Source organism: Protopterus annectens, chromosome 5.part0 (assembly GCF_019279795.1).
Source record: "Protopterus annectens isolate FY-2018-M chromosome 5.part0, PAN1.0, whole genome shotgun sequence".
NCBI lineage: Eukaryota > Metazoa > Chordata > Ceratodontiformes > Protopteridae > Protopterus > Protopterus annectens.
The window spans coordinates 630,738,022-630,763,966 of NC_056735.1; the positions used below are offsets into that span (position 1 = coordinate 630,738,022).

At 44.9% G+C, this 25,945-nt stretch overlaps 1 protein-coding gene across 1 annotated transcript in view; it reads right to left on the reverse strand.

The window, feature by feature from the left end:
- Positions 1–25,945, reverse strand: part of LOC122802716 (ADP/ATP translocase 3-like) — a 101,621-nt gene that overhangs the window by 35,998 nt on the left and 39,678 nt on the right. The window contains exon 3 of the mRNA XM_044072471.1: positions 8,519–8,659. Within this exon, the coding sequence (XP_043928406.1) occupies positions 8,519–8,659 (141 nt within the window). The remainder of the gene's footprint in view (positions 1–8,518; positions 8,660–25,945) is intronic.

Consider the following 25,945-nt stretch of genomic DNA (forward strand, 5'->3'; position numbering starts at 1 on the left):
AATGAAAATCTTGAGGTATTTGCTTTCCACAAGTAATGCAATTAACTTTTACTGACATCAGTAAGGAGCAAGAAAAAGTTTCCCCAACAAGGTACTTGGCTTTAGTTGAAGACTTCGGTTCTGAAATTCGAAAAAGAAAATTTCAGGAGTCAGCCAACCGGCACTTGTGAACTGCTTCTGCTTCGGGCACGGCAAGAAAGACTGGTGTAATGGTGTCAGCTGCGTGTTTTATACCCCCGACAACCTGACGTCATGGAAGGGACAGCAACTGACGCAGGGCTCAAGACTTTGTTAATCAGGCCGACTGAGGGCTACCTGCAAGCAGATGACCCAAATGTAACGACTGCAGTCAAACACAAAGAACAGTCCAGTAATATCCATCAGGTTTTCTGGGAGCAGGAGGCAAAGACATCAATGTCCAGTACAGGGGGGATAGCTAAAGGCCTGTGTTGGGGCAGGTGTAAGAAATCCCCAAGCCTCTTTTAGAGTCAGTAGTTCTGGCTTTCCCACCGAAAATGCTGCCCAAGAGTACGCAAGGTTTCACCAAAAGAAAAATCCTCTGGAGGTGAAGCAGAGAGAATAGAATCCTCTGCATCAGAATCCTCATAAGTAGATAAGGGTAAATCCTGGTCAGAGGAAACAAATTTCAGAATCCTGATCAGAAAAATCATAAGGAAATTCAGTCTTCGGTCTCAGAGGGGGAAGGGTGGCTTCCCCTGATTAGAGTAATAAGGTCTTCAGCCATTCTTAAGTTTTGGTAGGCATAGAGGCCTGACCATGCAGTCTGGGCATTTGTTTTCTAGGCATAGAGTTTTAGGCCTTGAAGATGGCATTGGTTTAATTTGCAAGTCAGTAGGCCTCAATACCCTCAGAAGCTGGTGCCTGCACAACGGCTACAGATCCATCCAAGGTAAAGACATTCTCAGGATCCACAGCTGACGCATCTCGTGGCATACCGGACTCCGAATGGGTCTCAGTAGAGGCCTGTGAATCTGAAGTAGCTGGTATCAGGGGCTGCGAAAGCACCTCAGAGTACCGGCAAGCTGGCGACTAGCTTAGAAGTGTCGTCGGCAGCTTTGGACCTATGCATTCTGTCTTTGCGTTTTTTTCAGAATGTCTGTAGTTAGGTGGCTTGCCAAAGCCAATACCAAAATATTTAGAAAAGTAAATAAACAAGACTACGAACAGTGCGTTGTTTAAATAAAGCACAAAACAAGACAGCGAGGTAACATCATGGTCAGGGTCTAAGCAAGGAATGCAGTACGAATTAAAATCTTTGCGGTATTTGCTTTCCACGAGAAATACAATTAACGTTTACTGACATCTGTTTAGAGCAAGAAAAAGTTTCCCCAATGGGGTACATAGCATAGTTAACGACTTCGGTTCTGAAACTCTAAGAAAACAAAAATTTCAGGATGCCTCTGCTTCAAGCCATGGCAAAAAAAGACTGATGTAATGGCGTCAGCGGCATGCTTTATACCAGACTACCTGACTTCATGGAAGAGGACAGCAACCAACGCAGGACCCAAGACTTTGATAATCAGGCCGACCGAGGGCTACTGCACGCAGATAACCCAAATGTGATGACTGCAACAGTGAAACATGAACATCTTGAAATTCTACCTGCCCTAGACAGAGGGCAATGGATCACACAAGTCTTCAACTACACCGAGTCAACCCCACTTTCCTACAGTACAAATCCATTAACTACTGCGAGAAGAAATCTAATGTACAAGACGCAACAGACCTGACAAAGGAGTTGACCTAATTTCTAGAATTGCACACAATGGTGGCAATCAATGCAGGATAGTCTGTCTTGGTTTGCGCCGGTCAAATCAGTTTAAAGATCACAACAGCAACAGAATTAACCTGCAATACTGATTTCCTTTAAGTTTCATTTCTCTTAAGGACTGAATAGCAGTCTCGCACTAATGAGAGCAATGTTTATAGTTTAACAGAGCGCACACACATACTCAGCATAACTGCTACATACTAATCAAAAACAATTTATCCATAGCACCAATAGCTGAAGCAAACTGGGTTACCACTAAAATAGTTGATAAAGTAAAAATCACAGCCAGTTACCAAGTAGAAACCTGCAACTGACCAATGAAAGAAAAAGTACAGTTTTGTACCTACCATAAATGTAGATGTTAAGAGTGCTCATACAGCTGCAGTCATAACAGATGGGTTATCCTGCCGTCAGGCGGGTCCTCAGTCGGCTGAATTCCAAAGTCTAGGTCTGGCGTCTGCTGTCGTCGCCTCTTCCCTGACGTCAGTGCAGCAGGGGTATAAGAGGCATCCAACGCCATTTTCTTCAGTTTTTCTTGCCCCAGATGTCAGGTGCCCCCAGAAGGAAGGCAAACAATGTTATGCAAAGATGCAATGCTGATAAATCAAAAACAGTAGTTGCAAGCAAATACAACGAATACCCCAAAAAGGTTATATGAAAAGTGTTTGTCATAAGGCCTGTCCTAAGAGGGGATGGAGGGAGGGAAACCTTGACTGCAGCTGTATGAGCACTCTAACATCTACATTTATGGTAGGTACAAAACTGTACTATGTTCATCGTGCATACAGCTGCAGTCATAACAGATGGGTAGAATCCCAAAGCTAAGTAAGGGTGGTAGGCACTAAGTGGAACTGGGGAGGAGCTATGATGCCCTGCAGGACTGCTGTGGCAAAGCCCGCTCTAGATTTTTTGAGTATAGTGGGAGGTGATAGTGCTTGGAGAAAGTGTGCACTGAACTCCAGGTGGCTGCTTCCAAAACGTCCTTGGTAGGGACCCCCCTGAGGAAGGCTGCAGAGGTAGCTGTGGCTCTGGTTGAGTGGGATCTGATGCATGCAGGTACAGTTTCCATGAAATGAGTAACAAAAGCATATGCAGTGGGCTATCCATTTTGAAATTGTCTGTTTGGAAATGGCCTTTCCTTAAGCACCTGCAGCATAGGAAACAGTTGCTCAGATTTCCTGAATGGCTTTGTTCTGTCCAAATAGTAACGAAGTTGCCCGTGAATGTACAAGGAATGTAGTAGTTTTTCTCCTTTGTTTTGTGGATTAGGATAAAAGGTAGGAAAGTGGATAGTCTGATTCAAAGCTACACTAGATACTACCTTTGGCATAAAGGTAGGGTTGGTTCGTAAGGAAACTCTGTCCTGATGGAAAATGATGAATGGCTGCACAGCCATGAGGGCCTGTAGCTCCGAAACCCTGCGTGCTGAGGTGATAGCCAGAAGAAAGGCTATTTTCCATGACAAGTACTGTAACTCTGTTGAAGCTGGCTCGAAGGGAGGAAGGGTCAGCTTTTCTAATACGAAGTTGAGGTCCCAAGCATGGACTGGTGGTTTCCTTGGGGGTTTTATATTCTTTGCCCCTCTGAGGAACTGCCTTAAGAGAGGATGTGAGAATAAAGGAGGATCTGTGTTGTATTGTGCAGAAATGGCTGAAGCGTGGACCTTGGAGGAGAAGGAAAGTCCATTGTTTAACATCTCAGCTAGGTACTGAGAAATTTAAGGTATATTTATTACCCAAGGATTCTGTTCCTTTTCTCGATTCCAGGCACAAAATAGTTTCCATTTGGCGGAGTAGGCCTTTCTAGTAGGTGGTCTTCTGGCCTCCAAGAGGACGTCCTGCACCTCCTTGGAGAGGAGAAACTGTTGGGAAATCAAGGAATTCTCCATGCAGTTAGATTTAGAGTTTTGAGATGGCTGCTTTGTAGTTGTGCTGGGACAACAGAAAAGGGACTAGAGATAGGGTCCACGGTGGGGAATGTTGTCAGGCTCTTCAGGAGCGGCTACCAGTGTTGTCTTGGCCAGTCTGGAGCAATGAGAATCATTTTCGGCCTCTCTGCTCTGGCTTTTAATAGAACTTTGGGCAGCAGAGGAAGAGGCGGGAAGGCATAGACTGTCAATGTTGCCCAATTGAAGGAAAGTGCGTCCACTTTCCAGGCCTGTGGATGATAGGTCACCGAACAAAATTTTTTCAACTGCCAATTTCTGTGGGTAGCAAAGAGATTCATGTCCGGCTGTCCCCATGCGTGAGTTATCTTTGTGAAAACTTGAGGATGCAACTTCCATTCGTGTGGATCTGTCATATTTCTGCTTAGGTTGTCTGCCAGTGTGTTTTCCTTCCCTGGCAGGAATTGTGCCAGTAGTTGAATTTGCAATTCCAGTGCTGTGTTCCATAGGGTCCTGGCTTGCCTGCACAGGGGGTATGAAGTTCCCCCCTGTTTATGTACCACATCACAGTGGTGTTGTCTGTCCTTATCAATAGCTGGCCTGGATGCAGTAGGTCTTTGAAGGTCATAATAGCCTTTTGCACGGCTAGCATTTCCTTTTGGTTGATGTGAAGGTGCTTCTCTTTTCGGTTTTCCCCGAATACACTGATCTGTCATGTGTGCTCCCCAGGCATAATCTGAGGAGTCTGTTGTGACTATTTGAGTTGCTTGAGGTACACAGAAAGGAAGACCTGTGTTTCTTTGGCAAGCTTGAGCCCACCACAAATTCCTTTTGAAGGCATGGAATGAGTGGTACAATTGCTTCCAAGCTGTGGCTGTGTTGAGACCATACGTTTTTTTACGTACCATTGAAGTTTCCTCATATGCAGCTTTGCACATGGGATTAGTAGGATGCAAGATGCCATGAATCTTGGAGCCTGCAGGACTTTCCTTGCAGTTAGCCTGGTGTAAGTTGCCATTTTTCTGAAGTATTGAGACAGTTGCCCTTGCTTGTCTAGCGTGAGGTAGGCCACCTGGGTGGTTGTATCCAAGCTGGCACCCAGGAAAATTATTTGTTGAGAGGATATTCGTTTTGATTTCTTTTTGTTGACTGTATCCCAGATAATTCAACAGTTTTATTACAAACGACAGGTGTTGCAGTAGTATGCCCTTGCTGTCAGCTTGGATCAGGCAGTCGTCCAGATATGGGTAGATTTGTACCCCTTGTAGTCTGCAGAAGGCGATTACTGATGCCAGGCATTTCGTAAACACTCTGGGTGCAGTAGATAAGCCAAAGGGCAATGCAGAGAATTGGTAATGGGTTGAACCCGCAAGAAAATCAGAGGTATCTTCTGCAATCTTGTCCGATAGGGACATGCAGGTATGCCTCCTTGAGGTCCAATGTTACCAGCCAAGACTCCTTGCCCAGCATGGGAAGAAGCTGCTGTAATGTGAGCATCTTGAATTTTGGCACCTGTACATATGTGTTTAGGATGGATAGGTCTAAGATAGGTCTCCAGTCTTTCTCTTTCCTTGGTACCAGGAATAGTCTGAAATAAAACCCTTGACCTTGTTCTTTTGCAGGTACCTCTTGAATTGCTTTTATGTCCGTGAGAGCTGAAATTTGTTTTTGTGCCTCTGCCCTTTGATTTTGTGGCAGGTTTGGCATGCCTCTCAAGTGGAACCTGTAGCCTCTGTCTATAATGTCCAGAATCCATTTGTCTTTTGTAACAATATGCCAATTTGAGAATGTCAGTTTTCCGCCCAAAAGTGCTGCCATTAAAGCTTTGCTTGGCAGGTGTAGGGGGAAGTCATTGTGTGTCTTTTCTAAAAGACTGATCTATCTTCTCCACCTCTTGGGGTTGGTGCTTGCCACTGTCTGGCTCTGAAAGATCCTTGAGGTTGCCATCTACCCACCCCTTGGACGCCTGTATCTGCCCCTTTGAGGTCTGTCCGTGGCTGGAAAGGACCAATTTTATGAAGGCCAGTTTCTGCTGAAACGTGGAGGCTGTACCTGCAGGAAATCTAACTGTCTGCATTGATTTCGCTTTTTCCTCCATTTTCTTTAGCACCTCCTCAGCTTTAACACCAAACAATACATCTTTTTGAAGAGGTGCATCTAATAATTTAGCTTTGACATGATCTGGTAAGGTTTGCTCTTTGAGCCAAGCATGCCTACGTATAACAGACCCCATAACAGCAGCTCTACATGAGGCCACTAAAGCATCAAAACCACACTGCAAGGTACGTTTACCCACTTGCTCTGCACCATGCAACAAATCCTGCAACTCTTAAATCTGGTTGTTCTGCTTGTGTCATCTTGCTTTTCAGCTGAGATATCAAAAACTGTTGATACTTTAACATATGGAACTGACAGTTTAATGCCCTCATGGTTGAAGTGGCAGAGGTGCACACCTTTTTCCCCCCACCTTCCTAAAGCTCTGGAATCTCTCTATGAAGGTAATGGGTTTTTAGCAGTAGAGGCCTCAATTCCCTTGGGACCCTGTGAAATTGTTTCTGGGTCAGCAGTATGGCTTTTATATAGGAACTGGCGAGAATCAGGAACCCAGTAATATCAGTCTGGTTTAACAGGAGCTGGAGGCAAAGAATCTTGATTAAGGCTGGCTTCTGTGTACACATCATCCAATATATCTAAAACAGGAGGGATAGCCAGAGGCCTATGCTGGGGGAGCAGAAGAAATTCCCTGAGCCTTTTCTTGGAATCTGAGTAATCTTGGCCTTCCCAGTGAAAGTGTTCCCTCAATGTATGCAGGGTTTCCCCAAAAGAGAAGTCCTCGGGGGGGGGGAGGGAGTCAGAGTCTTCGAATGGAGAATAGGCATAATCCTGGTCCTCAGATAGTTCTGAAGTAATAGAAGCTTGATATGAGGAAGGGTAGTCTTCCTCTAATCTGGGCCTTTTGTCAGAGGGGGGTTGAGAATCCTTGATAAGAGTAATCAAATCCTCAGCCATTTTAAGCATCTGTTTTTTTAGGCATGGTGCCTTGAGAGGGGGTCTGAGGAACCAGTTTTTTGGTTTTCATGGCTGCTTTAGATTTAGTGAAGGCTTTAATAGAGAAGGAAGAAGGCCTGAAGACCCCTTGAGAAATGGCAGGCCTGTCTAAATTCTGAGTTTCCCCGCCAGTAGTGGCGGCGGTATCTGTAGTAGGAATGGGGGCTGAGAAGCCTGCGACCTCAGGTACTGGAGACACTGGTAATGCATTGTCATCGGTACTCAGGGGCTGCGTAGGCACCTCGCTGAGTACCGGTAGTCGGCCTTAGCGTGGTTTCAGTCAGAGGTGCAGACCTCGTATGTCTGTCCTTATCTTTGCGTTTTTTGCTCAAAACTGGAGTCTGCGTATCAGACGACATAATATAATTAAATTTTTTGCCAAAAAAGTGAAGGGCGAACTCCACCCGACACTTAATAGTGTGTTGTTGAATCTAGCACAAAAACAGCAGGCCGAGACGTCGTGGTCTGGGCCTAAGCAAGGAATACAGAAAGAGTGGAAATCCTTATACGGTATTTGCTTCCCACATGAAATGCAATTAACTTGGTCTGACATCGGTCTGAGGCAAGAAAAGTTTCCCCAACGGGGTACTTGGCTTTCAAGACTACTTCTGCTGAAATACTTTCGTAAATCTCAGGAGCTGGCCAACCGGCACTTGCGAACTGCTTCTGCTTAGGGCACTGCGCGGCAAGAAAATGGCGTTGGCTGCCTCTTTTATACCCCTGCCAGACGTCAGGGAAGAGGCGACGACAGCCGACGCCGGACCTAGACTTCAGAATTCGGCCGACCGAGGACCCGCCTGATGGCAGGATAACCCATCTGTTATGACTGCAGCTGTATGCACCATGAACATCAGCAAAGAAAATGTTTTAGACTACCATCCATTTCTAAAGTAATGGAGAAGTGACACTAGAGCGCTACAGAAGAAATGAAGGGGGAGAAGTTGGAGAATGGAAGTTTGTGGCGATGATGGCCTTGCCCTAAACCTTTTCAACAAATCAGACCACACTGTGTACATTTTGCTAAAACTGCAGACAATATTGTCCCTTTCTCTAAAAAGGAACCTTTTAATTTAGCAAATGGGCTGATGGTGGTGGAAAGTATAACGTTGCCAAAATACAAGTGTTCATTCACTGTGGCAATGTCAAAGTGTCAACTTGGCTTAGTGAACACTGCATGTAATGGAGTCTGACATGAGCATGTAATGGAGTCGGACATGAGCAGACAAATTCAGTTTGCTAAAGCCAGGCAGATTTAACCTCCAAGAAGTCTTAATACCCTCAAACATTTGATGACCACTGTATACACACCCAGTGCAAAAAAAAAAAGCACAACTGTCCCCAAACATTTAAGTGCTACACATTTGCAGCACATCACTGCTTCCATTACATTAATACATCCATTAGGTAAAGGGTCACTGAAAAAAAAAAAAGGTTAGTTAACTGACTGACTGTTAACCATGTTTTTAATGCAACTGGCAGTCAGCACAAAGGTACTCAAGACTGTCTCCAAACGTTTGAGGCAACTTGCAGCTTTGAAGCACTATCAACTACTTGAACAAAAAGCAGTAAATGGTGTCAGACACGTGGGGCAACATCTACATTATCAAGCACTGATGACAAAACAAGGCTGTGGAAGTGTGGCATATGAAAATGCCCACTGTTAGAACCTCTTTCAAGTCTAAGAAAAAATGTTCTGCAGCTAATAATGCACAAGTAGTGGACATGTATTTTGTTAGAGGCAAGTATAAGACCTTTACATCCATCAATACATTTATCAGAGATAATATATTCACCTCCTTTTCGCCCAGACTGCATCATCATTCGACGACGGACTGTATCAAATGGGTAGGATGTCAACCCTGCAACAGCAGTCACAGTCTGAGCAATCATCCAACTGACAATAATGTGAGTGTTCTTAGGGTCTGGCAGCATACCTAATGTAAAACAAATGAAAAAATATTTTTACATCATGTTCACTGCAAACTAAACCATCCTTGCCACTATACTCAAAATAAACTTTCAAGCCATGAAAATGACTAACCATTAGCAAACTATAAAACAGCTATACAATGGGGGTTGTAATACAGAAAAGATAAAGATACCTACAAAAGGGAAAAAATATACCACCTACCGGTTTAAAATTAGACCTTCCATCAGTATGAAAACTAGGAAGTAAAATGCTGGTTTATAAAGCAGCTAATCTCAAGCAAATTATAAAGTGATTACCTTTATCAGAAATAGACCTGCAAGGTGGTGGTCCATCTTATTACAAATCCCAGAGGGTTAACTATTAGGATAGTCGGCAAACTGCCAGATATCCACCAACTTGAGATTAGTGGGTGGGGGCGTGCACACACAGCAGACCAGTCAGAGGTATCACAGAGACCAGGAAAGTAGTGTTGCATTAGCAACTTACTCTGACCACTCATACATTTCCCTTTATGCAGCAGTCCTGAAGAAAAAACAAAAAAAAAATATGTTTCCTGCCTTTCCTGGAACTAGTGTAGTCCAGATACAGATTTGACATATCCAGGACTTTTTGTAAGCTTCTAGCGGTGCTCTTCAATTTTTCCCTTAGATCTGCTAGTTCTCTGCTCTCCTGCACTTTTGTCTAGCACTTAACCAGACTTGTAGCAATTTTAGCATACAAAAGTGCTGCCAGCACTAAATGTTCTACAAGAAAACTACTCTCTGTCTAAAGGTCAGTTCCCTGTGTTGTCTCCCATTAGCCTGGTGGGCTTGGGCATGCTGAGGCAATGTAGCAACTGCCTCATGTACACTGACAGACTTGCGAGAGACGCACGTGTATATCCAAATTGGAAGCCATGCACTCTGCAAAGACCGGAATAGCTGGTCAAGAGGAGAAGGTAACACTTGCACCACATGGAACACAGTCCTCCAGCACACACACCAGCACTGCCTTCACATAAAAACAAGCCACATGCACAACTTCGCAGAGGCTCTCAAATCGACAAACAGCAGAAAACTCCAAGGCAGAAATGCACCCGACCACCACAGCATTAATCATGAGACAAGTGTGCCACTCAAAGCCCCTCAGGCAAAACAGCATGCCCACACTAGTCATAGGTGACAATAGTGAGGCACACTAATGTTCCACTCACTAAGTTGAATAAGGAGAAAGTAACAAGTCAGCCGTCAGGTTCCAGGATCTGCCACATGAGCACCCAGGTCCCTCAACAAGTACAAATATGACTCATGCATTGTACATTTGGGTCATTCACACCCACGACGTACCTCCCTAGACTACATGGAGGAGCTCTCTGATTAAGTATGACCCTAGCCCTGAGCAGCCTCCTACCATCACCCAGAATACTACACAAGCAGAAAATGACCAATTTCAACAATTGCCCAAGTTCCTGGTGTCATTCTAAGGGGATCCAATATCTGTCGGTCTGGGATGACATGATTTGACAGACCAAGATATTTTGCCAGAGATGGCCTGTATCTGTCACCCTTGGGCTTTCGGATACTGGCAAAGGCTCTTGCCACCCCTATAGTGTCTTTTTTAGGCAGTGTTCCAAAGACCAAATTACCGCCGTAACCGCTACAAACAAATGTAATCTGAGGGTCATGCTGCTCAACACTAGAAGTCTAAATCTCAAAATGCACCCACTTGAAGCACTCCTTAAAATGGAGAACAGACATTTGTGCTGTAACAGAGACCTGGTTCAAGGCAGCAGAGCGCATCCCTTCCCTACCAGGCTATAACTCATTCCATACCTTTCGGACCCAGAACTTGGACCAAAGCGCCAAAGGTGGTGGTGTTTCCATATTCATAAAGGATGTGCACACCTCCAGACTGGTAGCCCAACATGAGATACCCAAAGTTAGCAGCATCTGAAGTAAGACAGAGATTCAGGTCAGCCTGCTATAGGTCCCCAACCATGACCCAAGACTCACTCCACGTTCCTAAGCACCCTGGAGAATATTAGGGTCAAACCTAAAACTCATACTGGGTGGACTTCAACTATCCCTCCATTAACTGGGAAAACTACTCATGTACCAATACACTTGCCCAACGTTTCTTGGAATTCATAAATTCCAATGCCCTGGACCAGCTGCTCTGTACCAATAGTAAGCTCCTCCCTGGTTAGATCAGACCACAGACTATCACCTTGGAAATCCACATCACTCCCACAGGTAACCACCATGAAAAACTTCTCCAAAGCTAACTTTGGGCTCCTAAAAACAGACGTGGCAGACTTCACTGCACCTGTGCAACTGGAGAAAGTACAGTTGTGTACACTTACTGTAAATGTTAGAGTGTATTCACTATTGCAGTGATTACATTTGGGTAGAGTCCCAAAGCTATGGTTGGGGGACTGGAGCTAAACATTAGGAGCTGCTAAGAGGCCCTGCAGAACTGCAGTGGCAAAGCCCGCTCTGGATTTAGATTAAAGTGGCAGATTGTAATGCTTTGTAAAGGTGTGCACTGAACTCCAAGTAGCATCCTCTAAAATGTCTTTGGTTGGTACTCCCCTGAGAAAGCCCTTAGGCACTGGTCTGCCATGCTGAGAGTAGAAGAAACGAATGTAGTGACCTATCCACTTTTGAAATAGTCTGCTTGGAGATGGCCTTTCCTTGTGATCCTGCAGCATATGCCACTAATAATTGGTGTCTTTCTGAAAACTTTAGTTTTGTCCAAATAGAAACTAAGTTGTCTGTGTACATCCAAAGAATGCAGAATTTTCTCCCCCTTGTTCTGTGGATTTGGATAAAAAGTTGGCAAGTGAATAGTATGGTTAAGGGCCACACTGGACACCACCTTAGGCATGAATGTAGGGTTTGTCCTCAGAGAGACCCTGTCTGGATGAAAAATGATAAAGGGTTCCACAGCCATGAGAGCCTACAGGTCTGACACTCGTCTTGCAGAAGTTATTGCTAAGAGCAGAGCTGTTTTCCAGGATAAAAACTTTATATCCGCAGTAGCAGCTGGCTCAAAAGGAGGTAGGGTGAGTTTTTCCAAGACGTAATTGAGGTCCCATGCAGGCACTGGCGATCTCCTTGGAGGTCTTAAATATTTGGCTCCTCTGAGGTACTGCCTTAATAAAGGATGAGAAGAGTGGTGGCTCTATTGTAATGAGCCGAAATGGCAGAGACATGAATTTTAACTGATGAAAAAGATAAGCCTTTGTCCAGCATCTCAGTTAAGTAGTGCAAAATCTGAGGAATATTTGGTACAGCTGTGTCAGTTCCTTGAGCTTGGTTCCAAGCACAAAATCTCTTCCATTTTCCAGCATAGGATTTTCTAGTACTAGGCCTTCTGGCTTCCAAAATGACATCCATCACAGCTTTACTGAGAGGTGTGCTTTGTATGGCTGCATTACCTGCCATGCAGCCAGGTTTAGGGCCCTGAGTTGGCTGTGCAAAATGACTGTTTTGGGACAGTAGGTGAGGTATTTGAGGTGAGGTCCAAGCTGGGCATTGAAACAAGTTCCTTAAGACTGGATACCAGTACTGGCGGGGCTAGTCTGGGGCAATCAGAATCATTTTTGGTTTCTCCAGTCTCACCTTTAGGAGTACCTGTCTCACCTTTAGGAGTAACCAAATCACCAAACCACCTCCAAACACAAAGTTCACCGAAGCACAAAACAATCCGCTGTTCTGTATGTGCAAATGACTCCACACTTGGTAGGATGGTCCTTAGCAAGATCAGAAGCCTTCTCTGCAGATAAATCAAAAGGAATAGTAATCTTTAGTGTTCTCCAAATACACAAGTGTGCTCACCTTGCACACTTGTGTACTTGGAGAACACTGAAGATTACTATTCCTTTTGATTTATCTGCAGAGAAGGCTTCTGATCTTGCTAAGGACCATCCTACCAAGTGTGGAGTCATTAGCACATGTTGGAGGAGAACCCTTTATTGTACAGAACAGCGGATTGTTTTGTGCTTCGGTCACCTTTAGGAGTACCTTGGGGAGGAGAGGCAGTGGAGGAAAGGCATATACTGATAGTTTTTCCAGTTGAAAGATAAGGCGTCCACCTTCCATGCTTGTCTGTGATAAGTCCCTGCGCAGAATCTTTAGTTGAAAGTTGTGAGGGAAGGCAAATGGATCTATGTCTGGGCGTTCCCATTTCTTCCCATTTCTTTGTTATGCTGAAGACTTGTGGATCCAGGTGCCACTCGTGGGGATCCATGAGGTTTCAGCTTAGTCTGCCAGAGTACTGTCCTTTCCTGGCAGGAATTGTGCCTGCAGATAAACTTGGTAAGACAATGCTGTGTCCCATAAAGCCATGGCTAGTCTGCAAAGGGGGTAAGAATGAGTGCCCCCCCTGCTTATGTACCACATGACTGTGGTATTGTCAGTCTATCAGTAGTAGTCCTGGATGAATTAGGTCCTTGAAGGCTGTCAGGGCATTTTGAACAGCTAGCATCCGATTGCTATGTAGATGCATTTGATTTGTGGACCAGGTGCCCTGAACGCCTCTTCCTGCCATGTGAGCCCCCCAGGCATAATCTGATGCATCCGTTGTTAGGTTCTGCCTGGCTGGGGGTAGTGAGAATGGCTGTCCCTTGTTTCGGTGACAAGCCTTTGCCCATCGAAACTCCTGTTGCAAGCAGGGAATGAGAATAATCATTGTTTCCAGGCTGTGGCAATGTTGTGTCCAGACACTTTTTAGGCAACATTGAAGTTTCCTCATATTCAGTCTTGCATATGGAATTAGTAGGATGCAGGATGCCATGAAGCCCAAAGCCTGCAGAATTTTTCTTGCAGATAACTGGGACTTTGTTGCCATTTCCTTGAAATAGGTAGTCAGTTGCCTTTGTCTGGCGTGAGATAAGCCATCTGGGCAGTTGTATTTAAGCTTGCACCCAGGAATATCTCTTGAGAGGGTACTAGTTTTGATCTTTCCGTTGACTGTGTACCCTAGGCATGTTAAGTCTTTTCACAAACGCCAGATGCTGTAGTAGAATGTCCTTGTTCTCTACTTGAATGAGGCAGTCGTCCAAGTAGGGATATATCTGTATTCCTTTTTGTCTGCAGAAAGCAATTACTGGTGCCAGGCACTTAGTGAAGACCCAGGGGGCAGTACACAAGCCAAAGGGTAATGCTTTGAACCAGCCTTGAATCAGAGGCATCTTCTGCATGATTGTCTGATTGGGACATGCAGGTATGCATCTTTTAGGTCTAAAGTGACGAGCCAAGCCTTTCTGCCCAGCATGGGCAGAAGCTGCTGTAAGGTCAACATCTAGAATTTTGGTATATCCAGGAAAGTGTTTAGAATAGATAGGTCCAGTATTGGTCCTCCATGCTTTGTCCTTCCTGGGAACAAAGAACAGTCTTGAGTAAAATCCTAGTCCCTGCTCTTGCTGTGGCACTTTAGTGTGCATGAGGGAAGAGAATTGTTTTTGAGCCTCTACCCATTGATTTTTTGGCAGGTTTTGGACAAGCCCTTGGCAGGGTATGGAAGTGAAACCTGTAGCCTTGTGACACTGTCTAGAACCCATTTGTCTTGGGTTATAATGTGCCAATTTTGAGAATAAAGTACTATTTTTCCCCCTAAGGGTGCTGCCAGTAGATAAGTGCTTGGTGCAGGCAGGGGGAAGTCATTGGGACAGTTTCCTGTGTGGTTGTGATTTGTCTTCTCCACTTTTGGAGGTAGAAGCACCCCACTGTTTAGACCTGTACGAACCTTGCGGCTGGGATCTGCCCCTTTGAGGTCCGTCTGACACTGGAAAGGACCAATTCTTTGTAGGCCAGAGTCTGCTAAACCTAGGTGGCTGTACTTGTAAAAAATCTTTGACCTTTTGCATAGATTTAGCTTTATCCTCCATTTTCTTCAACACCTCTTCTGCCTCAACCCCAAACAAGGTACCATGCTGTAATGGTGCATCTAATAATTTAGCTTTTGATATGATCAGGCAGATTGTTCCTTTAACCAAGCATGCCTCCTAATTACAAAACCCGTAACAGCAGCCCTGCAGGAGTCCTCCAGAGAAACAAAACCACATCGCAAAGTATACTTTCCAACTTGTTCAGCTGCATGCAATAAATCCTGCATTTCTTTGTTATCTGCACATTCAGAATTTACCAACAACATTTTCTGTTTAAGCAGTGTCATGACATATTGCTGATATATGAGCATATGAAACTGGTAGTTTAAAGCCCTTTAATGAAAGTCCTTATGAGGTATTTGCCTCCACAAGAAATACAATTAACTTTTTCTGACATCAGGTCTGGAGCAAGAAAAAAAGTTTCCCCAACGGGGTACTTGGCTTTTAATGAAGACTTCGGATCAGAAACTCAACACGAAAATCTCAGGAGTCAGCCGACCGGAACTTGCAACTGCTTCTGCTTCGGGCACTGCACGGGAAAGACTGAAGAAAATGGCATCGGCTGCATCTTATACCCCTGACGACCTGATGTCAGGGAAGGGGCGAAAGCAACCGATGCAGGACCCCAAGACTTTGGAATTCAGGCCGACTAAGGGCAACCTGCCAGCAGGATTATCCAAATGTAATGACTGCAACAGTGAAACACGAACAGCATCAGCTTTATGACCGCTGAATCCTACACTAATGCCCTGTACAAACACACAAATGCATTGATCGTGCCATACCCAATAAAACCAAGACACTCTACCCCAAACAAGCCAATCTGGCAGTCCCCTGCCATAAACTCTACAACTGGAGGAGGAAAATAATGAGAAATAAGGTTCATAGGTTTATACTAGACTATCTGCCCTAAGGCATTTATAAGTCTAGCCCAGAGTTTTGTGGCTTACGCCACCCTTGTATGAAAAAATACTGTGCCCATTAGGTGAAGTCCCAAGACTGGAAAAACTCCATCAGCCTCAAAGTTGAGATCCCTCATCAAATCCTCTAAAGCTAGCTAAGAGAACAGAATTGCAGCAGATGGTAAAGACAACCACAAGGTCTTCTATAGTTATGTAAAGAATCTCCACAGCAATACCCATATTTGCTCAGAGTTGTTACACAATGGCACCTCCTATATAGAGCCAACAGATATTGCCAGTATACTGGCAGATTCAATGCAAACTTTACCCCTCTCTCCCCAAACAAAGGACCAATCAACACCAGTAGATTGCCAGGCACCCAGTATTACTGCTGCACAAGTTAAAAAGTACAGTTTTGTACCTACCATAAATGTAGATGTGCGATAGGTATGCATCTGCAGTATGGGTTTGTCCTGCCTCAGGCAGCCCTTCAGTCGGCCGGATTCCAAAGCCTGGGTCTGGCCTCGGCTGATGTCGCACTTTCCCCGACGTCATAGCTTCTGGGGTATAAAGACATCAGCCGACACCATTTTCCTCAGTGTTTCTTGCCCCAGATGCCAGGTGCCCTCTAGGAAGGCTAAATTTGGATAAATGTTGAATGTTCCAAACAGTAGCAAAAAATATATACATATATACAAACAAATACACCATAACAGATTCCCCCAGCTAGCTGAAAGAGGGGTAAGCACCCTAGGAATACCACAGAGGGGAAGAAGGGTGGGTAATCCTGACTGCAGATGCATACCTATTGGACATCTACATTTATGGTAGGTACAAAACTGTACTATGTCCTTCAAGGATGCATCTGCAGTCATAACATATGGGTAGAATACCATAGCCAAACTGGGGGAGGAGGTACCAAGATAAGGATGGTGTAGTTAAGATCCCCTGTAAAACTGCAGTTGCAAAGCCTGCTCGGGATCTGGAGTATAAAGGTAGATTATAATGCTTGGCAAATGTATGCACGGAGCTCCAAGTAGCAGCTTCTAAAAATGTCCTTGGTAGCCACCCCTCGTAGGAAAGCTGTAGTGGTGGCTGTGGCCCTTGTGGAATGAGGCCTGATATGTTCAGGAGAAGTCTTTCCATGAAAAGAGTAGCAAAGCGAATGCAATTTCCTATCCATTTTGAAATTGTCTGCTTGGAAATTGCTTTTCCTTGCACCCCAGTTGCATAGGCTACAAAAAGTTTTTCTGCTGGTTTTAGTTCTGTCCAGATAGTAGCGTAATTGTCTGTGTATATCCAAGGTGTGCAAGAGTGTCTCTCCTTTGTTCTGTGGGTTAGGGAAGAATGTAGGCAAATGAATGGCTTGGTTCAAGGATACCCTGGATAGCATCTTTGGCATGAAAGTTGGACTGGTTCTCAGAGACGCTCTATCCTGGTGAAAAATAAGGAAAGGCTGCACTGCCATTAATGCCTGTAGCTCGGATACTCTTCTTGCTGAAGTGATTGCCAGAAGGAAAACAGTTTTCCAAGATAAAAACTGTAAGTCTGCTGATGCTGCTGGTTCAAAAGGAGGTAGTGTCAATTTTTCCAGCACAAAATTGAGATCCCATGCAGGTAGAGGGGGTCTCCTTGGAGGTTTAACATTTTTGATCCCGCTCAGAAATTGTCTGAGTAGAGGGTGAGAGAAGATGGGAGAATCCACATTGTATTCTGCTGAAATTCCAGAAGCATGAATCTTAATGGAAGAGTAAGACAGGCCATTGTGGAACAATTCTGCTAAGTATTCTAGGATGTGTGCTAGGTTTGCCACTAACATCTGTGCCCTTTGATGTACTCCAAATGAGGAATCTCTTCCATTTAGCTGAGTATGCCTTCCTTGTGGAGGGTCTGTGAGCCTCCAGGATAACGTCCTTGACCCTCTGAGATAAGACAGTTTGGTTTTAAGCAATCTTCCAGGCAGTTAGTTGCAGAGTTTAAGTTTGAATGCAGGGTCTTGAAATTGTTCTGCGTTAGAAAAAGAGGCCATAGGGGTAGAGGCCATGAGTTCGCCGGAGACATGTTTTTCAGTAGCTGATACCAGTGTTGTCTTGGCCAGTCCGGAGCTATTAGTATCACCTTTGGCTGTTCCTCCCTGATCTTCAGAAGAAACTTGTACATCAATGGGAGAGGTGGGAATGCATATACTATTAGGGCATTCCAGCTGAAAGAGAGAGTCCACCCTCCAGGCTTGTGGGTGGTATGTCCTTGAACAGAATTTCTTCAGTTGGTGGTTGAGGGGGAGGCGAACAGATCTCTGGCAATCCCAATTTCTTTGTTATGAGTTTGAAGATATCTGGATGCAGCATCCATTCGTGAGCATCCGTGGTAGTCCTGCTTAAGCTGTCTGCTAGTGAATTTTCTTTTCCTGTTACAAATATGGCCTGCAGTTGGATATTGAGATTCAGGCCTAGGTTCCACAGATCCATTACCATCTGGCATAGAGGGTAGGAATGCGTGCCTCCCTGCTTGTTTATGTACCACATGACCGTGGTGTTTGTCCTTAGCAGATGTCCTTGCTGGAGGAATGGTTTGAATGCCTCGATTGCATGCTTCACTGCCATCTCCTTTTGGTTTATGTGCAAGTTTAGCTGTCCTTGAGACCATAGGCCTTGGATACATTTGTCCTCCATGTGTGCTCCCCATCCTAGGTCTGAGGCGTCCGTGGTGATGGTCTGCCTTGGTTTTGGTTTCTTGAAAGGCAACCCTCTGTTGGACTGGCAGGCCTGAGCCCACCACAGGAATTCCTTTTGAAGGCATGGAATGATTGGAATCATGGTTTCTAGACTGTGTCGAGACCATACATTCCTTAGGTACCACTGTAATTTTCTCATATGCAGCCTGGCATGTGGGATCAAGATTATGCAGGATGCCATGAAACCCAAGGCCTGCAGGACTTTCCTTGCAGTAAGCTGAGTTTGTCTAGTCAAAGTCATGAAATAATCTGGAAGTTGTTTTTGTTTAAAGTGTCCAGATCTGCACCCAAAAATGTTATCCTTTGGGATGGCACTAGTCTTGACTTTTGGATGTTGACTGTGTATCCCAAGGCCTGTAGCAGGTGTATGACATAGGCCAAATCCTTTATCAATTTTGTCTTTTTGTCCGCTTGTATTAGGCAGTTGTCCAGGTAATGGGTAGATTTGAATTCCCTGAAGTCTGCAATGTGCAATTACTGATGCCAGGCATTTCGTGAATACTCTGGGCGCAGTAGATAAGCCAAAGGGTAATGCTGAGAATTGATAATGCTCTGATCCTGCAAAAAATCTGAGGCGTCTTCTGCAATATGGTCGGATAGGGACGTGCATGTATGCCTCCTTGAGATCTAGTCACCAGCCAAGACTCCTTGCCCAACATGGGAAGAAGTTGCTGTAGGGTCAGCATTTTGAATTTTGGTACAATGAGATATGTGTTCAGTGTGGACAAGTCGAGAATAGGCCTCCATTGGTTTTCTTTTCTTGGTACAAGGAATAGTCTAGAGTAAAATCCTTGGCCTTGTTCCATAGATGGTACCCTTTCTATCGCTTTCATCTGAAGTAAATTTTTGATTTGTCTTAAAGCCTCTGGCTTCTGATTTGGTGGTAGGTTTGGCATTCCACTCCTTTTTGGTAAAGTGTGGAAGTGAAACCTGTATCCTTTGTCTATTGTTTGTAATGTCCATGTGTCCTTTGTAATGCATTGCCAGTTTGAGAATAAAGCCAGCTTTCCGCCCAAGGGAGCTTCCAGTTGTTCCCTGGTAGGCGGAATCAGAGTCAAGTCATTGTGTCTGTCCTGTGCTAGTGGTTGTAGTCACAGCTGTGGCAGTACTCCTCTGGTTGGCAGGCTGCCACTGACTGCCCCTATAGGCACCCTTTGATTGACCTCTGCCTTGAGGGAGTCTATTCCTGCCTCTCTGTGCTCTGGAGGTGTCTGGAAAAGACCAATTCTTGGAAGGCCAGTTTCTGCTGAACCTTGGAGGTTGAACCTGTAGAAATTCCTTTACTGTTTGCACAGATTTTGCTTTTTCTTCCACCTTCTTTAGAATCTCCTGTGCAGGGGAGCCAAACTTTGTTTCTCCATTGGAGCATCTAGGAGCTTAGTCTTGACATGGTCTGGCAAGGATTGCTCTTAGCCAGGCATGGCTACGAATTACTGCCCCAGTCATAGCTGATCTAAATGAAGCCTCCAGTGCATCATAGCCACATTTTAAGAAATGATTACTGACCTGCTGAGAGTTGTGTACCAAATCCTGAAGGGATTTACGGTCTAAAGGTTCAGGAGAAGAAAGCTTCTTATTCAGCTGGTTCAGGAGAAGAAAGCTTCTTATTCAGCTGATCTAACAAATATTCTTAGTACTGTATCATATGGAATTGACAGTTTAAAGCCCTGGCAGAAAGAGTAGCAGATGTATAAACCTTTTTACCCCATCTCTCTAATGCTCTAGACTCTCTTTCAGAGGGTAAGGGATTTTTGGCAGTGGCAGCTGCAACACCTTTTGGGCCCTGTGAAATAGTTTCTGGATCTGCAGCATGGGCTTTATACAGGTGGAAGTGTGAATCCAGGACCCTGTAATATCTATCTGTCAGGTTTGGCAGGGGCCGGAGGAAGAGAATCAGGTGCAGAACTAACATCATTATACACATCAATTACAGTTAGCACTGGTGGTATGGCTAAGGGCCTATGCTGGGGCAAATGTAAAAAAGTCCTTAGCCTTTTCCTAGAATCTGAAAAATCCTGACCCTGGTGCAAGATCTCCCCAAAGGAAAATTCAGGAGGGGAAGCAGAAGGGATAGAATCTTCAGCATCTGAATCCTCGTAAGGAGAATAGGCCCCTTCCTGATGGTCTGACAAATCAGATCCATCCATGGAGTAATCAGAGACGACTGGTTCAAAGGGTTCAGTCCCAGGCCTTTTGTCTGGTGGAGGTTGGGAGGCCCTGTCTGGGTGAGGCTGGGAACCCCTAATCAAGGATATAAGGTCCTCAGCAAGACTGAGAATCTGAGAACTTGAGGAAGGCCTCTGAGAAGTAGATTTGGCAGGTAAAGCTTTTGAAAGTTTGGCAGCTTTAGCCCTGGAGAAGGCCTTAATAGACATAGAAGCTGGGGGCCTAGCTGCCCCACGTGCAGGTGCAGAAATGTCCAATGGAATGGTATCGGACAAATCTTGAGCACTAGCTTCGGTAGGGATTTCTGAAGCAGACTCAGCCGGGGCCCCCTCTGGCCTCGGTTGTCGGAGGTAAGGTTTGTCGTAGGAAGAACAGAGGGCTCGGTTTCAGCCGTAACAGACTCGCGGTAGGCCTAGCTGTGGTTTCAGCCGAAACCGCGGGCTGCGAGTGTCTGTCCTTTTCCCTGCGTTTTTTGGCCAAATGCGTAGTCTGAGTCTCAGACGGCATTTTATATGCAAAAGCGGATCCGAAAAATTCTTCTGCAAACTCCGACCGACGTCTAAGAGTCAGTCGGTTGAAGGAGGCACAGGCTAAACAAGCTGATACATCGTGGTCTGGGCCTAAGCAGGGAAGGCAGTAAGAATGGAAATCCCTATGGAGGTATGTTTCACAAGTTAAACAATTATTTACTTTTTGTCTGACATCGGCTGAGGCAAGAAAGAGTCCCCAACGGGGTACTTAGCTTTTTTCGAAGTATTTGGTAGCTGAAATCTCTGGGTCTGACCGACCAGCACTTGCGAACAGCTTCTGCTTCGGGCACCACGCGGCAAGAAAGACGGAGGAAAATGGCATCGGCTGATGCCTTTATACCCCAGAAGCTGACGTCGGGGGAAAGTGCGACAGCCGAGGCCAGACCCAGACTTTGGAATCCGGCCGACCGAAGGGCTGCCTGAGGCAGGACAACCCATATCTTATGACTGCAGATGCATCCTTGAAGGACATCAGCAACGTCAAAGGCCAAGAACAGTTTCTATGGGACTGGACAATATCCCTGGCTGTTCTACGTGAACTGGCACCTCACCTGTGCCCCCTGTTCAATCACAGCCTCACCTCAGGCTTTGTCCCTACCAAACAGCACACTGCTGGAGTCATCACTCTCCACCAAGGAGCGACTACAGACCCTGGGAACTACTGCCCCATTAGCCCAAGTCTGATATGCAAAGGTATGGAACGCATCATCATGGACCTAATAAATAGATATAGGGAACCTCCAACGTCTGGATCCCACACAGTTTGGTTTTGTGAAGGGTAGATGAAAGCAAGGTGGTTCATGCAGCCTACCTTTATCACTACTCCCCACTCAGGAATCATAGAAAAACTCACTAAGCCAGGCATCAACCCCTACAATCACTAGGTGGGTTGCAAACTGGCTCAGATAGAACCCACAGTGTAGCTGACTCGTCAGACTGTCGACCAGTCACAAGTGGAGTCCCAGAGGGTTCGGTCCTGGGTCCTCTCCTGTTTGGTATCTACTTCTATGAAGTTCAGGCCAACACAAAGGGACCCTGGCTGACAAAGTTCGCAGACCATTGCAAGTTGGGAGCCATAATTAATTCCCCAAGTGAGGATGATACCCTACAGAAAGGCCTCACTGAGACCAACGACTGGTGTCAGAACCATGGCCTAAAGCTCAATGCCAAAAAATGTGTAGTCATCCCCTTAGGGAAAAACTCTGTTCTTGAATTACCACATCAATGTTAGTCCACTGAACAAAGTGTCAAGAGATAGGAACACAGGTTGACAGCAACCTCTCAAAACATCACACTGCCACTGCGGCCAGAAAGTCCTATGTGGCACATCAACACTATGGGTTTTGCATGCGGCCAGAAAGTCCTATGTGGCACATCTCAACACTATGGGTTTTGCATACGGGAAGAAAGAGGCAATTGTCTCCTCCTACTCTTTCCCTCATGGGTTTTGCATACGGGAAGAAAGAGGTAATTGTCTCCCTCTACTCTTTCCCTCATTAGGCCAATCAGTACAGTGCCACATTTGGCATGTACCTCACTAGACACCTACAACTGGAGAGGCTGCAAATACCTCAAAAAGAGGATCTTATGCCTTAAACATTTGGACAGACTTAAAACGCCAACTATTCTCTCTCATATGGCCTTAGAGCGCACACACCGCCACGCACACACCGACACGCACACACCGACACGCACACACCGACACGCACACACCGACACGCACACACCGACACGCACACACCGACACGCACACACCGACACGCACACACCGACACGCACACACCGACACGCACACACCGACACGCACACACCGACACGCACACAGATCAGTCAGTAAAACTGCTTTGCATGTTAAGAAGCTTAAGTCAAATTATCTTGTTCAAATTCGCTTATAACAAAATTAAGATTCCAAGAAGGGGCTACGGGTTTTCTTGGGAGAGGCCATTTACTTAAAACACAAAAGACTTTAAAACAAGAATTCATGAGCAGACATGCTGAAGTGGCCAATAAATGAACCACGGTGAAGCAAGAAAACACAGGAAAGCTACTAAAACATTAAACCAGAGAAGGAGTCCTGAATGAGTGCTGGTTATGTTGCTGGCACCAACTAGAAAACTATAGAGTTTGAGGCTTTGTCTCCTTTAGAACCTGCAGCAAGTCCGCAGTTAAACAGGCACCTGAAGGAAACAGACTATCATGCAGTCAGTTAACTGAAGCTTAGGGACGAGGTCCATCAAACACCCCTGACCTTGTGATTAGATCCCTTCTGTGAGGAAGCTTGTGGTCAATTGTCCTTGGACATTTCCAAATAAAACCACCACTGCCAGAGCCAGAAAGGGAGTCACCACAAGAATCTTCGGGGACTCCTGAATCTTCAGTGTATTCTGGAAATGTGCTGTGGTAGTACTATAAAAGCCCATTAGGAACATCCCTGTCAAAGAAAAAATGCATCAGTCTTCCAGGCCTTCTAGCACAGATTCCTGTAGCAGAACCGTGCCAGGTAATTTAAACAGGAGGCAAGTGGTTCTACTAGAGGAACCCCACCGATCAAAATCTGTGGAAGACCCAACGCCCCCTCACTAGTTTACATTATGTGAGAGCCTGCCCTGTCCAGCTGGTCTGGGACATTGCTGTGATGGAATGAAGAATGCCAGCAGAGTGAGACTGCTGTGAAGCTATATCCCCAACTAAAATGGATAGTCTGCAGAGGGACACCCCTCCCAGTACTTCATGCATCACATAACTGGTACTGCTTGAAAGTCTTGCAGACCACATTTGGTGCAAGCACTTCGCATTTCTGTGCTTGCATCCATTCTAAGTACCCCATGCACCTTGCACATTATCCCTACTGAAACTGCTCCCAAGCAAAATCAGACGTTTGAGAAGACAGACTGCTATGTAACAGATGGGAAGAGGGACAACAAGAATTGAGGGACAACAAGAATTTAGGGATATTCACAATCTCCAAGTAATTCTGTACTACCTAAGACCACTGGGATTTAAAGAGAAGGGATGTTGATGCTGGACAAGAGTTCAGATACTGAGTCTTGCCAGGGTTAACAGGAGAATTACAAATGCCACGAGACCCAAAATCCTGAAGTATTTCCTCACAGTGACTGAGTAGATCTATTTTTCCTGTGGAAGAAATGCTCTTTCCTGTGGAAGAAATGCTCGACTGAGGTGTCCAGTCAACAACCCAGAACACAATCCTGAGTGGAGAAAGGACTTGAATGTTCTTAGAATCTCAGCTTGTGCTAACCAAGTGAGAGACTAATACCTTGCAAATATAAACAAGTTATCTAAATATGGAGGAAAAAAAAAAAAAAAAATAGAGACCCTGTAGCCTGCAACGAGCTAACTGGAGCTACACAGTGGTGCAGTGAATAGCCCAAAAGGCAAACCAGAGAACTATTGATCCAGACAAGCCTTAAACACCTGAAGTTTGAATTAAACGGGAAGTGAAAAAATATTTTAAGCGTAGTATTATTAGGAAACTTGGAGAAAAACAAGTGCCATTTTGAAATTATACCATCACAAATAGATATTAAAAGATCCAGAACTGATCTCAAAATACTCTTTGGCACTAAAAATATCCTTAGCAAACCTTTCCTAGTTTGTGAAGAACTGGTTCTATCACTCCCTGAACAGCATGTGAACAGGTGAAAACAGTATTGTCTGGTTCCTCTCAACAAATATAGCCCTTATAAATTATCTTCAAAACCCATTTGAAACTGCTGCCAGAGGGGGGAAAAGACGACTCTGAAATTCTGGAAGGAAAAGGGAGATATCGCAGGGTGGACAAAGTCCCTTAAATAGTCAGCAACTAATTGCCAGTGTCCTGGGTTTTGGGAACTCCTGAATTCTTTTGAACATCCTAGGTATTATGCAAAACTGGATGCCTGGTTAGAGAATCTCTCAAAATTAGAAAAATGAGGGCAGAAAATCTTGGAAGGTTCCCAATTTAAATTGCCCTTTCACACACAGACTTTAGTGCCTTTGCTGCAATCTCTATCAAAGAGAAAATAAAACCTCATGTACATCCACTGGAGAGGTTCTAAGGATGCAGCCAAGCACACCTCAAAATAGTAAGAGGGCACAGCTCTGAAAAAGAGTTATACACAGAGTAACACACAGAAGAGACTAGCCAGATAGAGAAAAAAGTGTAGAAAATGCAGCAGCAGTAGCAATAACTACAGCTGCTATGTCAGATTTGGAAGTCTGTATAAAACCCAAGACAGAGGCACTTCATTCTACCTTTTTATGGTCAGAAGACTGGCCATCAGGGAAAAAAAAGACAGCCAGACATACTACAAATCAGAGACCAGGAGATATTGCTTGCCGTCATGATTGGATCCAGTCATGGCATAGAACTGTGCTGAAAGAAGCCAGGAAGAAGCTGAAGGTCAGAGGTGCACTTGACAGGTCAATACACAAGAGAATTCTGACACTCTCCATTCATAGATCACCTTAAAATAACGCAGCCACGTGCTGTAAAAAAAAAAAAAAAAAAACGTCTTCCACAGTAGATTTGTGTAACAACTTAACACAACAGTTCTACGATCACTCTAGCAGCATTACTAAGCAGGTAGTCAGATGGTGGCGAGGGAACCAAAGCTTTACCTGCCCTAGTCTATATCCCTACTGAAACTGCTCCCAAGCAAAATCAGACGTTTGAGAAGACAGACTGCTATGTAATTATATATATATATATATATATATATATATATATATATACATACATATATATATATATATATATATATATATATATATATATATATATACACATATATACATACATACATATACACACACCTACCTCTATACACACACACACCTCTACACACACACACCTCTACACACACACACCTCTACACACACACACACACACACACACACACACCTACCTCTACACACACACACACACACACACACACACACCTACCTCTACACACACACACACACACATCTACACACACACACACACACACACACACACACACACACCTACATCTACACACACACACACACACACACACACCTCTACACACACACACACACACACCTACATCTACACACACACACACAC